Below are 16,579 nucleotides of genomic sequence, written 5' to 3' on the forward strand. Positions count from 1 at the left end.
GCCTAAATGAATAAATATTATGCTAACATTAAATTAGATTTTTGAAGATGTAATCAAAAGGAGAAATGCTTCAATCAAAACATTAAGTGAAACAAGCGGTATGCAGGATTTGATAAACATATGAACCAATATGATTATATATATATATATGAAAATACGGAGAAAATATACATATAAAATATACAATATATTATAAATTGTGTGTGTGTGTATATATATATACACATACACATATACACATTCTCTCTTTTTAAAGCCTCTCTCTATATATACATAATATATTTTAGAGAGAGAGACTCCATTCTGTTGGTTGTGATTATCTCTCAGCAGTAAAACTATGGGTGATTTTTTTTTTTTGCTCACACTTTGCAATATTTCCAAATGTTCAATAATGTACATTTACTTATTCATAATCAGAAAAATAAATAAATGCCATCAAACAAGAGTAAAGGGCCAGTGTTCCACCACATATAAGTGTTCATCTTCAGGCCTGTGTACACTTTCTGTAGCCTCGTGTTAGATCTGCCTGGGCAAGAATAAATGCTAAACCCAGAAATTAGTTCACTGATAAATATGTGTTACTCAATAACCAGGGATGATGGCAAAGAATATAAAATCCAGTCAATACCACAGGATGCTTAGGATATATTTGCAAGGAGGAGAGAAGAAAAATGAAAAAATGAAAAACAAATACTTAACTTACATCTGGCTTTCCTTCTATGGGAGGACTCTGACTTCATCCCACTTCAAACACGCAAAAAGATTTAACAGTTTGCCATGTTCCCAGAAAGGAAGTAATTTCATTGACGCTTTCATAGAGAGATAAAGAGAGATTACAACTCACACCAAGCAAACAACGTAATGAAAATCCCAATTTGACTGTTCTGTTTTCCCCTGAAGTTCCCCGTTGGCTGGCGGCCACCAGGCAGCAGGGCCCTTTCTTTCTTGTGATCTTCTCCCTTCCTCCGCACAATTCAACTCCAGCCACGAACGTGACTAGATCCCTCTCAGAACAGCAAAGCCCTTTACTTAACAGGGGCTCACTTTTCTTAGAAGGCAGTGCAGCCTCCATCGTTACTTGTGCACACATCCTGAGGTCTTACCTCATCAGCCTCTTGCTAATCAAATTATTCAACCAACCAAAGCAGGTCTCTCTCTAGTAGAAATGCTGATAATATTTTCTCCATATCTTTCACAAGCATATAATACAAATTTAAATTGTACCCATACGATTACCTTATGAAGGCAGGGTCTAAATCCTGATCGTTGTGTCTCTGGCAAGAACATCAGTATAAAGCTCTGCACACAATATACAATTCAATACATATTTGGTTGAATTGAAAGAACTAGTCTAAAAGGTGGTGTTAGCATGGTCACTTAAATGATGTAGGTTAGAGAAATCGGGGTTCTGATGGGATGGAATTAGCAGAGCAGAGCAAAAGAGAGGGTAGGATTTGAGCCAGGAAGGATGGGATGGATTGGCATAAAAGAAGGCAAAGGTTTTGCAACCAGGGCAGAAGAGCAAAAGCACAGGTGCAGAGTGCAGACAGAGAGACCAAGATAGTGACTCAATCTGATGTGAAGGTCCACTTTACAAGTGAGTATTAGGATTACTTCCCCCCACCAAATATCCAAAACCAAACTGATCCATCAGGTGGTGTGCGATTTTAGCAATGCCATTGAATCAGTCAGGGTCCAGCTAGAAAACAAAATGCACACTGTTTTCAGAAAGGGAATCTAATGTAGGGCAGTGGTTCTCAAAGTGTGGTCCCCAGACCAGCAGCATTTGCATTACTGGGAACGTGATATAAAAGCAAATTATCAGGTTTCACCCCAGACTTACTCAATAAAAACTCTGGGTATGGGACCCAGAAATCTGTGTTTTAACAAGTCCTTCAGGGAATTCTGATGTACCCAAGTTTGAAAACTAGTGCTAGAGGAAATTGACTAAACAGGTTTTGGAAGACCAAAAAAAAAAAATCAGAAAACAGAAAGGAGACCCTAAGGTAACCTAAAGCCGGTAATTTCAGAAAGCATCTATCATCCCTAGGACCTGAGGGACAAGGAGAGGAGTTTGGGGTTACCAGAACCTAGAAGTTCTGGGGTGCTGGGTTTCAGACCTTTGAGGCGAGGGCCTTGTCCGGCTGCTCTGGGAACCCTGAAGCATACGGCAGTTCTGGGAGTATGGAAAGGAGTGGGAAACTGCCCAGTGCTGTTGCTGGGGGACAAGTGCAAATACTGCAGCAATGCTGGCAGGTTAGCAAGCAAAGTGGAAGGGGCAGGACCCATTCTACCCTCTCCCGCCTTCCATCTCCCTCTGGTGCTCTCCATGGGCAAAGCCTAACCATGACTTGACAAAGCACGACCAAAGTTAGTGGAGAATTGACCCAGCATCACAAAGCAGAGAATAGAAGAGCAGGTTTGGAGCTGAGACACAACCGCGTTTTAACTGGCACAGCCATCTAGCACTCCCATTTCTGAATGAAATTCAGAAGAACAGCCCATTTGGAGGTCAAATTATTTGACAGTTCTGATGGACAAACTTTTGGCATTTGAAAAGCAAGATGATTCAGATAATGCAGAATTGAATCCAAGTCCCAGATATTACCTCAGTCTTTGGCCAAGTCTAGTATAATGGAGAGCCTGAGAACACAAATATATGCAGTTACAAACAGACTCTATGATTATAATATTTCTTATTCATCTTTGAACTCATTGCAAAAAGAGATGCTTAATAAAGGTTTGTGTATGAAACAAGAGAGAAACAAAGTAAGAGAAGGAGCCAGCTTCAGATTCATGTCTGAAGATGGATGAAGAACAGAATTTCCAGATCACCCAGTTTTTTTTTCCCCAAGGCTCAAGTCCTTCTTCTTAAATACCAAAATTTTCAATAATTTTCTCAAACTGTGTATGACAACTAAACATGTTTGAAGGTCAGATGGACTGACAGTTTATAACCTCTGGGATAAACAGGTCACTCTTGAATCACAGACTGTTTTTTTCAAGCAAGTAGGCTCACTGCGGGATGTGCATATAAGTCAGTGCTATGACACCAGGATTTCGAGGACAGAAAGAGTTGATTGTGAGGCAGCCTAGAAAGCAGACAGGAGGCAAGGCTCAAATCTGTCTCTCCCAGCTGGGAGAGAAGCAGGGTTTTATTCAGCTGGAGTGAGGACGGCTTAGGGAGGTGGGATGACATGAGGTGGGGGTGAGGTGAGATGAAGTAGGGTTGGAGGCAGGGCTAGGAGGAGCATGCGCAGTAGGGATCATGCCTGCTCACATCACACCATCAGAAAATGGCGGCCTCAGTATGACGGGAGGGTGGGGTTGTAGGGCTTATATGTCATTAGGTTACTTTAGGTTAGATTGCTGCTGCTTTGCGCATGTGCAGACAGCAGTAACTGGTACTTTTTAATTTTGTACAGCTTGCATTGGTTGGGAAGGCATAAGTTAAAAATGGGGATAGGGCGTTACTAAGAGCTGGGGTGTTTACTAGGGCAGTAATAGGGCGGAGTGGAATAAAGCAAGGGGAGTGGTTTAGTAGAAAGAAAGAATGAAAGGGATGGTGGGCGGTTTCACCATCTCATTGCCCTTAAATCCATATATGGTACTAGAAGACCCTGGAGTTTTAAAACTGTTTATCCAAAAGCATAATATTCTTGTAGACCCAGCTTTTTTTTTTTTTAAGCAGTTTTATCGACACATCATACAATCAACCCAAGGTGTGCAATCGGTGGCTCTAGATAGAATCACAGAGTTGTGCATTCACCACCACAATCAATTTGAGAACATTCTCATTGCTCCAAAGGAAAAAAAAAATCCCATACCTCTATACCCCCCATTATTGATGCTTGGCTTTTGTATATACATTTGTTACAATTGATGAAAGAATATTACAATGTTACTGTTAACTATAGCCATAGTTTGCATTAATTGTATTTTTTCCATATACCATCCTATTATTAACACCTTGTAATAGTAATGTACATTTATTCTAGTTTATGTAAGAACTTTCTTATATTTATACAATTAACCACAGTCATCGTCCACAGCAGGGTTCACTTTGTAAATACAGTCCCATGTTTTATCCTCTAGCTGTCCTTCTAGTGGCTACATGACCCTATACGTCCCCCTTTCAACCACACTCACGCTCAGCACTGTTAATCACACTTACAGTATTGTGCTACCATCACTTCTATCCATTTTCAAACATTTAAACAATCCTAGACCCAGCTTTAAACCCAGATTGTGGAAGGGTGGGGTTTTATATCACTTATCACAAACACTTGAAATGTGAGCCAATGAATCACACACTCACAGATCAGAGGACTATATTGGAGTAGAGGGCCCGTTATTTCAAGCATGAGTTACTCTCCATTCAGAGAACACCAGAGGCAGTTCTCTTCCAATGGGTTTCTCCAGCTTCCCTCACCAGTATATGTTGCCCAGGCAGCCTCTACTCACAGTCAAAAGAGAAATCCCTTCCCCCTTGTACCTCCTTTCTCTTTTTCACCTCTCCTACTGTGGGTTCCCATGATCACTACTCCTTTTGCTCATACCATTCCAGGGCCATTTCTTCAGCTAGAAGGGTGGGAATTAAGGACATGAGGCATGAAAAAGTGGGGAAAGGGAAAAGAGATCTTTCCAGTTGTCTATTTGGGAACTTCCATTCTGCCCAGATTAATAATACTGAGCATCTCCTTATGACTCCAGGTGTGGTACATGCCAGACCCTGGAGGTAGAAAAGGAAAAAGCCAGCAGTGGTTTTAGTCACCACAGCTTGCTCATACTTAGGGCCTTATATCCTGTTGCCTTCCTGAAACAGACATTCCTTCCACTTCTCATGGCCTCCAGAACTCAAAGTTTGGTCCATATACCTCAGCCTTCTTCTATCATTATTCCATGGAACCCATGCAGATCACCTTATTTGCTCTTTCTCAACTTGTCATTTATAATCTGGGTCTAAGGAGTCTTTTCTCCAAGTTAGGATTTCAGTGGTTCCTGAACAGTTGCTCACCATTAATTTTGGGCTGTGGTTCTCTTTCCCAGCTATACATTAGAATCACCTGAAGAGCTTTCTTAAAATACTGATGCCAGGTCCCACACCACACTAAATAAATTAGAGCCTCTGAAGGTAGGACCTGAGCACTGGTTTTGTGAGTTTTTTTAAAAATATCTCTCTCAGGTGATTCTAATTTGCAGCTAGTGTTGATAACCTCTGACACAGGTAGTTATATTTCATTGATTCTACAAACATTGATTGAGTGCCCATTATGTGTCACCCATTATGACAGGCACTAGTGACCTGCCTTCCTGGAGCCAACAATCTATCAGAAGGGTCAAACAAAAGTATACATAAATAATTGAGTGATAAAAGATTGCAATAATTACAAGTGAAAAGTAGGGTGCTCTAATAAAGATTGAGGGGGGTATTGAGCTTTGATATAATCGTCAGGTAACACTACTTCAAGTAGCCTGAGTTCCCAAGAGGAAAAAGAGCAGTTCCTCCGGGGGCTGCCCAAGTAGAGGAGAGAGCCCATGTGTGGGCTCTAGGGAATGAGCTCAGCTTTGGAACTCAGCCTTCTGATGTGCTAGGAGGCAGTGAGGGGAGAAATGCAAAAAACAAGATTAGAGAGATCAGTTAAAGTCAGTTAAAGTCATAATAAGCCATAGTAAGGAGTATGGAATTGATACCAATTGCAATAAGAAGGTTTTGGGAGATTTTCTGAAGATTTCTGATAGCTAATTTACCTTTTTTTAAAAAAAAAAAAAAATCTGTCTACTGGTAAAAGACTAGGTGATTGCAGTGGAGAGGGAGAGAGATGAATAGCATTTTTGAAACATTCTGAAAGTAGATCCAAAACGTTTTGCAGGTAGCTTAAGCAATTAATGAATGGTGGGGTTGCATTAACCAAGATGGAGCAGAATAGGAGAGAAGCAGACTTGTAGTTTAGGGTAAGAATGAGGTAGGAGAAGAGCTTAGCACTCAAAATCAAGTGTTCTATTTGGGGCATGTCAAGTTTGTGTTGCTATGAGACGTCCAAGTGGAGACGTCAAACAGCCAGTTGGATATATGAGTCTGGACCTCAGAGAAGAAGTCTAAATGAAAGACATAAATTTAGGAGTTGTCAGAATATAGATATTATTTAGAGCAATGAAAATGGATGAGATCACCTAGGAGAAAATGTAGATAGGGAAAAATTGGCCTAGGACCAATCCCTGAAGAACACCATCAGTTAATTTTTACGGTTGAGGAGAAAAGGAGACTGACTAGAAATGTCCAAAGAGGAAGAAGGAAAACCAGGGGGCTGTGGTGTTCCAGAGGCTAAGAAAGGCAAATGTTTCAAAAGTACCGGTCCACAGGGAGCTTTGTCAACAGGTGGCCACCTTTGTAAACAGGTGAGACTACATGGGAGCAGGGTGGGAGGTGGCAGGCAGAGGAAGGCAGAATAGGGAAAATAGGCTGAAAACAAACCTCCTTCAAGATTTATAAACAGTGGGAGGACACATATAATATTCTCCAAATAAATTAAGAAGATTGAGAAAGGGAGGGAGCCAGGAAAGAGTGAGCTGAGTGTACAGCTATTGAAGCTACAGTTTCAAATTGGAAGACTGATATTTGAGGGTATGTCTTTTATATATCCTGTTCTAGAAGTTTCCCAGTTGACGGTGGAGAGTCTTACACAGATCTACATGCAAAAGAACATGACAGATGGAAAGATGGCCACATATGGGTGATAGAACATCTGAGATAGTTCAATGAATACTCTGAGGGTAACATGGAATGTTTTGACTCAGGTCTTTTGGAGGTGATGAAAACCACTAAAATGTATTTACTACACCTTACGTATCTTACATCTTACATATGTCATCATGTCATGTGTTATACCAAGAAAGGCAAACAAAAAAAAATTGCTGCCTTTTTTCAAAAGGAGATGCTACTGGTATGGGCCTAATTAATTACGATAATTACAACTAGGGCATGGAATACAAATAAGCAGTCACGTATAAAATGCAAAGACAGGAAATAAAGAACAGAACAAAAATAAACGAATGCTTACTTAGGTATCAGTTTCAGTATTAATAATATCCTGGTACTATGTCTTCAGTATATTATTCTACAGTTGGTGAAGGGAAAAATTATTCGTCTTGTTTCCACTCAGTCTTCATGGAGGAGCTATTGTTCAGGAGCCCAAAAAGGAGATACAGGGGTGCCTAGCTGGCAAAGACACAGATCCAGAGAGAGGATAAGAATTGGTGGTAGGAAAAGTTAGCAAGGAAAATATTCTGCAAATATCCAGCATAGACCTTAGAAAAGGGGGTACAGAATGAAAAGTAACATTAGCCTTTAATGTCTATGGGCAAGGAATTTCATTTTCAGGGCAGGTATGGAAAGGGCAGAAGTATAGTGAGAAGATTGCACTCTAGGTCACTCAAGTCGAGGACAGGGCCAGAAGGCTTTGTTTAACTCACTTTGCACAGGGTTTAGTCATGACCCTGTGCAATGAGATGCTCAATCTTTTCCTATCACAGTTGCAGAGAGATGCCTGCCTTACTCAGAATGTGCACATGTGTCTTCTCTTCCATTTCATTTAGAGTAAAGGCCTAAGCCCTTGCTTTGACCTCCAAGGCACCATTTGATGTGTCCACCCCAGACACACACACAGGCGGCTCACCTCTTATGACTCTTTCCCTTACTCTCTTCTCTCTACTCAAACCACCTGATTCCTTTGCATGCTCCGTTCACTCAGCCTGGAATGTTCTTCCCCCCAAATATCCAACTTCTCAGCCCCTCGCTTCCTTCAAGATGCACTGAAATGTCATTTTCTCCATGTGGCCTCCTCCTCTGGCCATTCCTCCCCAACCCTTTCTGTCCCCCTTCCTTGCTTTATTTTATTCTCCTTAGTACATATCACACTCTGATAAATGATAGAATTTACACTCTTTCTTGTTGTTGCCTCTCTCTCCACTGTCTCCACCGAGAGCTCTTTGAAGACATATTTTTACACGTTTGTTCAGTGTTTTATCCCTAGTACCCAGAACAGTGAGGTAGGCACCCAATAAATAATTGTTGCATACATGAATAAAATTGAAGGAGCTTTGCATATTTCTTAGTAACAATTAATAGCTTTCTTTTCTGAAAATCAATTCAAATTAGATAAGTGTGATTTTAGACCACTCTTTTGTACTAACCCCCTTCTCAATAATATGACATTTGTAAAACTTATGTTTGATGTGGACTCTTCAGCTATCCATCACAGAAGATGGAGAGAAAAAGCTAAATCCACAGGTGTTGTTCCTTCGTCTGCACCTGCCCTTTGGAAACACATGACCAAATTGCTCCAGTCACAAGCCCAAATTACTCTGAGGAATTAGCTGGTTTACTTTTCCCTCGGCTCACTTTCTGGATGGTAGCCTTCAGTCCCTGAAGCAGTGGGGAGTCGGAAAAATTCCATTTGGGGAAAAAAATCACAACTAGGGGCCTCACCTTCCATTACTAACTTTGTAGCAAGCTTGCATAATTTCACAGAAATTTAGCACCTGCATCTGCAAAGTTGTGGCTCTCCTACTCCCATTTATCATCTCTCAAGACCCCCAATTGAAGAAAATTATCATTTTATCATCTTGTACAGGAAATGGGATGCCTCAAGTATGAGCGTTTAAAGATGACATGATAGCTTTCTGGAAATGTTGGCCAATACTTTAAATGGAATTGAAATTCTAATTTATTATTTCCCAGAATATGATCTTAGTGATAATCAGAGAACATTTCATAGATTTCTTCCCTTTTCAAGACAAACTTCTCCTTCAACTCGTGGTACCCCTGGATTCCCACAGAACCTGGCAGGTTGTACCTCCCATAAAAGCATAGTTATGCAAATCAGAGTGTCAATCAACAGATGAAAGGATAAACAAAATGTGGCCTTGCATACTTTTTATTCAGCCATAAAAAGGAACGAAGTTCTGATACCTATGACAACATGGATGAACCTTAAAGTGGATGTGGAGTAAAATAAGCCAGACACAAGAGGACAAACATTGTAAAATTTCGCTCAAGTGAAATGCCTAGAATAAGCGAATTCATAGAAACAGGAAGTAGATTAGAGGTTACTAGGGGCTGGGGTGGGGGTAATTGGGGAGTTGTTTAATGGGTACAGAGTTTCTGTTTGGTATGATGTAAAAATTTTGGTAATGGATGATGGTTATGGTAGCACAACATTGTGAATATAACTAATACCTCTGAATTGTGTACTTGAAAGTGGTTAAAATGGGAATTTTTGTGTTGGGTGTATGGTATCATAATAAATTTTTTTTTTAAAAAAAACATAGTTACCCTCAGGGTCAGCCAGGGATGAAGCAACAGCTCTCTTGTTGGCTGTGACCTACTTATCCCCAAATTGTAAGAACTGGAGGAGAGAGGAGCACAATTCCACAGGCCCAGACAGAGGGGAGTAATGAGTACACAGTGTCTAGCACATTACAAGTGTCTGTTAATTGACTGATTATTCATACCCTGACAGCCCTATAACTCAGCTATCCTATTCAGTCTAAATTAACTCTGTAATCAAGCCATTAAAAAAAAAAAAAAAAAGCACCAGCCAGATGGTGGGGAAATCAGACAGATAAAATGAAAATGGCTGTGGGCCTTCAGGTGAGACACTGGATAGCAAAACCTAGTCCAGTGCTTGGTTATATTCTAAATTCTAGCTCAAACCAGACTTGGCAGCCTTTCCAAAGTCCTGGTTTACTCTAACCTTTCTTGTGAGCAGGAATGTGTTGGGCAGATGGACAGACAGATGGAGAATCTGTCCAAATGGCTCCAGCTGACTTTGAGCTCTTGGTGTAGACATGTAACTGGGAGAAAGAGGAGGGAAACATGCTGGCCTGTTCTTAACATTTGTGAGGCCTGGGGCAAGAGTACGAGTAGAAGCCCACATACCAGGGGGCAGAACACGTAAAAGTTGTAAGCTAACAAACTGCTAAGTAGAGCATACTCTACCCTTCTACTTGGACAAACATCCCTCCAAAATGAGCTAGAAGGTCAGATTCAAATTTAGAATTCTTGACCCCTAGGAGTTGTGCCCCTGAATGTAGTGATGTGAAAGGAGCCAGCCCCCTTACCTGCCCTCTGCAATTCCCAGGCCCAGCTCTAGCCCCACCGCATACCTGTGTGGACCCTCACTGCATATTCAAACTCTGACAAAGCGCCCCTGAGATGGCTACTCCCTGGCCACTCCGCAGGCCTCAGGGCCACACAACACCAGCCACCCAGTCCACTCTTGGGAGGACTGACCCAGGGAAGAGGCCCAGGCAGGCCCCGGGAATGGGCTCAGGGCTGTTTGAGCAGGAATTCCAGGGTCCCAGGAGCCCAGAGCTCCATCTAGAATGTGGGTCAGGGACTCCAGGTGGGCACCAGATGGGCACCTTCCATTGGCCTCAAGGACTTCTCAGCCCATGGGAAGGAGCTTCTCCAGAAGAGGGCCAGAGCAGGACCCTCTAAATGTGGGATCCAAAGCAGGGGCACCCCTTGTTTCCCCCAGTGTCAGTAAGGGCAGTGCTGGAAATGTGCTATGGCCCATTCTCACCAACACTCACAGCCCTTACACACCTCTCTTCACTTCCCTGGCTGCCAGGCCAGAAAAAGAAACTCTCCACATGGGTCTTTTGGCCTGCGGGGCACGAATTGTGATCTTTGATCCCATTTCTTTTTAGAGCCATGGACAGAGAAAGAGAAGCAAAAATAGCCCCATTTCACACCAAGTTGTTTTCCCTTTATGTTTCTGAGTCGCCACCAAAGGGCCATCTGAGACTCAGGCAGGGTTTCTGTGCCCTGTGATTCTGAAGGGACAAAGGTGACTGCATGTTTTATGGGCAACTCCAGAGCCAGTGCAGAACCCCAGACCATCCTTTCAAGTCCTGGCCAGCTCGGTCTGTTTTGGGAGCTTGGGAGCTTGCAACGCCTGAAATGTTAGGTATGGCAAAAGGCTTTGGGTCTTAAAACGCCACAAGCAACTTTTACTTTAAGAATTGGAAATGCAGACTCACTGCAATGCTGTCTCCTTAACAAAATAGTGCTTTTAAAATATTTAACACTTGAAAAGGAAACTGAGCTTGAATTTTCCTTTCAAGCTCTAAAGGAAATACCAGTGTATCACTTCAGTCTGAAATTCAGCATCTTCTTAAAGAAGGCTCTTACGGTAAAAGCAATGGCATTTTCTCCACAATTTTCAAATAAAAGGTAAAGAGAAAACAGCACTGCAAGCTTTTTTGTTAGGATCTCACAATAAAGGAATAAGACAGTTTTGCCGGGGGGGAGAGTTCTGGTTTTAAACTCAGAATACAAAAATAGTTAGGCTGACAAATCTTACAAGGGGATATTCTCAGCTACTGATCTGAGCCTGGCAGGAAGAGAAGTTTCAAGAAAGTTATATTCAGCCTTCACATCATGCAAAGAGGAACATCTCCCATCTTTGTAGAAGGAGCTCAATTCTACCCCCTTACAAACCTCCCTCACTCACCATCACAAACTAAACACAACCACACATAGGTTGGAGAATTGTGCTCCTGAATACAAATTTGAAATGACATCTTTTTTCAGAACAATTCAAATGAGGATGATGATAAATGGTTTTCTTCAGTTTGCACATTGACCCTCTTCTGTGTCTCCTACAATCAAGAAATATTTGTCCCAACATGTTGTTTGTTCCTTCTTTTGCAGGCTCCTGTGGCTTTCTCGTCATGATATTGTTTGCGTCTGAAGTGAAAATCCACCACCTCTCAGAAAAAATTGCAAATTATAAAGAAGGGACTTATGCTTACAAAACACAAAGTGAAAAATACACCACCTCGTTCTGGGTCGTTTTCATCTGCTTTTTTGTTCATTTTCTGAATGGGCTCCTAATACGACTCACTGGATTTCAGTTCCCTTTTGCAAAATCTAATGACACAGAGACAACTAATGTAGCTGCTGATCTAATGTACTGAAATGCGAACATTCCTGTAATTTCCCAAGTAAGGGAGTAACTTGCTTTGGTGGCTCTGAGGTATGGTTAACCTTGCCCATCCTTTTAAACTGCACAAATTAAAAACAACAAAACCCTCCATGAAAATGTTTACGAATTATGTGCTAAGGTTACAGGCTGGAAAGTAAGGAAGGCAGCAGGAAGGCAATGGAAATACGTTTTACCTGGTGGGGAATTGCTTCTCCCAGGTGGTTGACTAGAATGGACAACACGCTACTCCATATACATATTAAAGTGCAAGATGCCTGTTCCATTGGAGAGAAATAAAAAAGCACTTGCAATAAAATTTTTAAAAAACAAGTATTACTTCTGATCAGTCCGTACATTTGTCACCTCAGATATCAGAAAACAGAGCTAGAATCAGTTTCCTAATAGAATTGTGTATTAAATGAGCATCTCTAAAATTTGCCAAAAAATTTGTTTAAAGCACATTTTGATGAATCTTGTTTATTGGTCAAAATTTGAAAACCTCTGAAAGAAAAAAAGAAGAGCAAAACATGTTCCCTTATGACCCAACTACATTCACACAGTACTTTCAACAGAAATAATTTCTGAGACAACCAAAGAATCATGAAAAATTATTCTTCCTAGTAAAACTTGACACAAAATGACTCACTGGGGGCTATTGTTTCTAATTACAGTGTCTCAAGCATTAATTTTCAATTATGAAATTCTGGGATTTCAGTGGTATCACTGTGTTATTGCTGGTATTTGGTTTGGCTGTCACAAAGCATGACCCAAGTCAAAAAATTGTTTTTTCTCCTGAATTACCCAGAAAATTGATTTGAAGCTGACCAAAGGCCACAGCTGAGCCTGGAGCACACCCTTCCTCTCTTCAGCCTGTGACCCTCCAGGAAGATGGGTGACAGAGAACAGACCGCAGGAACTGACCACAGACGTTGGGTACTTAGCCCCACACATGAGATTTCAAAGTGCTCATTTAAAAAAGATACTTTTTCCCTTTTGGAACACTTTCCAAGAAAGAAAGGACTACTTGTAGATCTCAGAAATAACTTGCTCTGATGATTTTTTGTTCACAGGCCTAGCCATGGCCTCAAAACGAATCCTTAGTCTCCAGATACTAGCCCTCCACCAGAACTGAGAAAATACACCTGGAGAATTCCTAGAAGACCTCTGAGCCAGTCTAGAGATGTAGGGGATGCTCGTTTGGCTAATAGAGCCCAGTTCTGGGTGTCTTCAGCCCAAAATGGTTAAATGCAGAAGCACTAGGAACTAGGAATGGACAGGGAACACAAGGGAGGGTCACCAACTGTGGGTAATTAGCCTGAAGTCCGCGAAGGCCAGGTTCCCCTCGCTCCCATTTGACCTCTCCCACTCCTCTGAGAGATTTGAAAATCTCCTTCTAAAACCGAGTTTTCTTCTTTAGGAAACAAGTCCCTAGTTGTTTTCTGTTCTACTAAAAGAGAAAGAAAATTCAGGGCGGCAGCTGGAAAGCTAATGGGGACCTAATAAGCAAACCAACAGCATTCCCTGGATGGGAAGTAGAAGCAGGGCTCCTAGAGACGCCCCAGAGTTTGCTGCAAAGAGAGCGGCACACAATAATAAAACAAGATACATCTGGGCACTCGGAGCAGTGCACTCAGATGGCCTCCTTCTCTTCTCTCAGGCGAGATGCAGGAGCACAAGGGGCCTCAGGAATCCCTTAGAAAAGACGTTCTTTTGTTGTTCGCAAAGGCCAGGGTGGCGCAGCATTCATTGTGCGCCGTGGAGCCCACGTCGGGCCTCCCCGGGGAGTCAGGCGCCGCTCTCCCGAGGACGCGGGGGCCCCCTGCTGGCGCAGGGGCAGCAAACACAAAGCCGGGGCTGGCGCTAGTTTCCTGGTCTTTGCCAAACGCGCTGGAGCTTTGAGGGTATCAGAACTTAAGGAGCAGGGAAGAAGTGGCGAGAAGGATCTATGAAAGCTATCCTAAATCCTTCGGGGCAGATCCTGTGAGGGCAAGACAGGTTCACTGAAATAGGAGGAAGCCTCAGAGCTAAGTGAAAGCAAGTGCAAGACAGGGTGGGTTAAAATGAGGAGGACACCGTACCTCTGTACCGGCTTTACAGCTTACGAAGGTCTTGACTCTCGTCATCTCATCTGCTAGGAACAGCCAGGGCAGGTGCCCTTTCGCCACTTTACAAGAGTTCAAGGCTAATCAATCCGCCTGGTGGCTCACACTTTTACACAGTCCTAGGGCGATCCAGGCAACCAACGGGCAATGCTGTTCTCTTCCTCTCCCTCTGCCGGCTTTCGGGGAGAGCAGCTGGGAGGGGAGGGGGAGAATGGGCTGCTGCCCCTCCCTATTCTAGTGGAGAGAGGAGGGGTTCACAGTGGTGACAAGGGGGTCCACAGGTACAAGGTCAGTATGTCTTTAGAATGATTATTCCACCCAACAATTTATCTATGGAATCCCAAACAAGAGCCCGGGTGTGGTGTGGTTGCTGGGGTGGGGCGCTTTACTAACCTCCCTGCCCCCTCTTTATTTTGATATTCTGGAACCCCTGCCATTTCAGCGTTCTTGGTTTGATCTGGTGATTTGCCTATTCTTAACTCCCTTCAAAACGGCAGTCTGTCTGATGGCTGGTTGGGCAGATGGGCCACCATCCCCGAGGGACAAGGGACGAGCTATACTGGTCAGTTTGGAGAAAAGGGTCTCTGCTCCTTGAAACTAAAGGGCAGACAGAAAACTGAGAAGACTCGGCACTCTTGCATCTGGGCTAAATTTCCCCTCAGAAAAAGCCCTCTTGTTCATAAAAATGCTAAAATAAACTGAAATAGGTTGTATTTTGTTTTCCAGACTTGGTGACATTTCCTTTCCCCCACTTAGGTAACCAGACATACCTGCATGTGTCACAACCCGGAGCTAGGACTCATTGACCTATTTGGAAAAGTTTAAATGAGACAGAGGCTGACTGGGTGACCCAAGTCAGAAATCTCCAGTGAGTGTCCCCTGCCGGGCCTAATCACCAGTATCAAGACGATGGTTGTATGACCCCAGGGGTATATCTCTGGGGCTGTATGAGCTACCCACAATTTAAAGGCAAGTGTCTTAAGGGATTCTGTTTCTTCACTAGAATCTTGGTCTGAGGGAGAGAAAAATCCTCTTTTCCTCCTGTGGGCCCTCACCTTTATTGCCTCACTCCTCTACCTGAGTTTTTAAGAGGGTGTATAGAGGAGATGCCCTGGGCCCTTCAAGTAATTCAAACCCATGTCATACAGAAACATGCAATTTCAGCACACACAGCACTTTCCTTCTAGGAGACCAAAGCTGCTCCCACCCTTCTGAGATGCTGGGGCATTTGGGTGAGGGATCTTCCCCAGTTCTGGGTCAGACAAGGACTGAACAAAAGCTTGCATTCCAGAGTAGTGTCCCTTCTGCAGGCCAGACGGTGGGTACCTGGTGCCTGCTGTCAGCCTCATCTTTACCTGGATGCCAGTGAGGAGGACAACTGGGCACTGACTCAGTTTCCCCAGTGCTCTCTGATGCTGCAAAAAGATGGTACTTGCTCCAGCAGAGTCTACATTTAATCTAGAAGTACCTCCTTTTTCCCTCCTGCCCATGCCCAGCCTTTGGAATTTTCTAGCTAGTTTGGAGACAAAAACAAACAAGCAAACTCATTCAGCAAAAATGCATCTGACTCTATTTTACACCTAAACCAGTGACTTTTGAATTTAAAACCACTTTTGTTCTCTGGATTCCTAGTCTCCCCTTTCTCCCAAAAGTTCATGTGTATTTGGGCTTGACAAGAGGCCTCTGAGTACAGGTGAAGAAATGAAACAAGCAGAGAGGAGCAATAAAGCACATTTAATAGAACCAGTGAAACATTATCTCACCACACACATTAACACTAAACTAGAAATCTTTCCTTTGGATTCTTTTTTTTTTTAACTTTTAAACAAAATTCCTAGCTGTCAAAGAAAAATATGCTTACTTTCCTTGTAAAATATATAAATATATTAAAAACTAATATATTTATGTCATTTCAATTACCCCTCTATCCTCCACTTCAGAAAAAAGAAAACCTTCCTATTTTACTCAATGTCTTAGTCAAGGAGCCTTTGAGACCCAATTGAAAGACACATAACCAGGGCAAGAAGTGTGTTAAGGCTCCATGGGGGCAGATCCAGGAGTTGGAAAGCCAGCAAGAACAAAGGAACGGTTTCTTTCTCTGACACCTGCTCTGTGCGTGTGTTTGTGTGTCTGAGGCCAAGTGGCCTCAGGCCTCTGTTTCTCCCTGTGCCACTGAATATTTCACTTGCTCTCTCTCTGCATACCAACTTTCTTTGCTTCTCCAAAACATGGGGGGAGAGAGCCACCGCAGCCTGAGATCCACTTGATTCCCTAGAGCCAGCACCAATGCCTCGATCTCTCTGTCACCTATTTCCAAATTCCAGAGAGAGAAATTGAGAGAAAGGTTTGTAATGGTCCCTCCCAGACTCTGGATCAGCTCCCTCTGGTCAGATGCCCACCCTTCTCCACAAAGTGAGCTACAGTGAGGGAGGAATGGGTCATGGCTGCAGGGACTATGTGCAGGGGATGCCGATGTCGGGGGCA

At 42.8% G+C, this 16,579-nt stretch overlaps 1 protein-coding gene across 2 annotated transcripts in view; it reads left to right on the top strand.

The window, feature by feature from the left end:
- CLRN1 (clarin 1) overlaps positions 1–12,834 on the top strand; it is a 37,956-nt gene extending 25,122 nt beyond the window's left edge. The window contains exons 3-4 of one of the 2 annotated variants that reach the window (XM_037842669.1): positions 11,720–11,856; positions 12,814–12,834. In XM_037842669.1, the coding sequence (XP_037698597.1) occupies positions 11,720–11,856; positions 12,814–12,834 (158 nt within the window). Of the gene's footprint in view, positions 1–11,719; positions 11,986–12,813 lie in introns of those variants that run through there. The other variant, XM_037842661.1, reaches the window with a different exon arrangement.
- The last annotated feature ends 3,745 nt before the right edge of the window (positions 12,835–16,579 follow it).

Source organism: Choloepus didactylus, chromosome 1 (assembly GCF_015220235.1).
Source record: "Choloepus didactylus isolate mChoDid1 chromosome 1, mChoDid1.pri, whole genome shotgun sequence".
Lineage (NCBI taxonomy): Eukaryota > Metazoa > Chordata > Mammalia > Pilosa > Megalonychidae > Choloepus > Choloepus didactylus.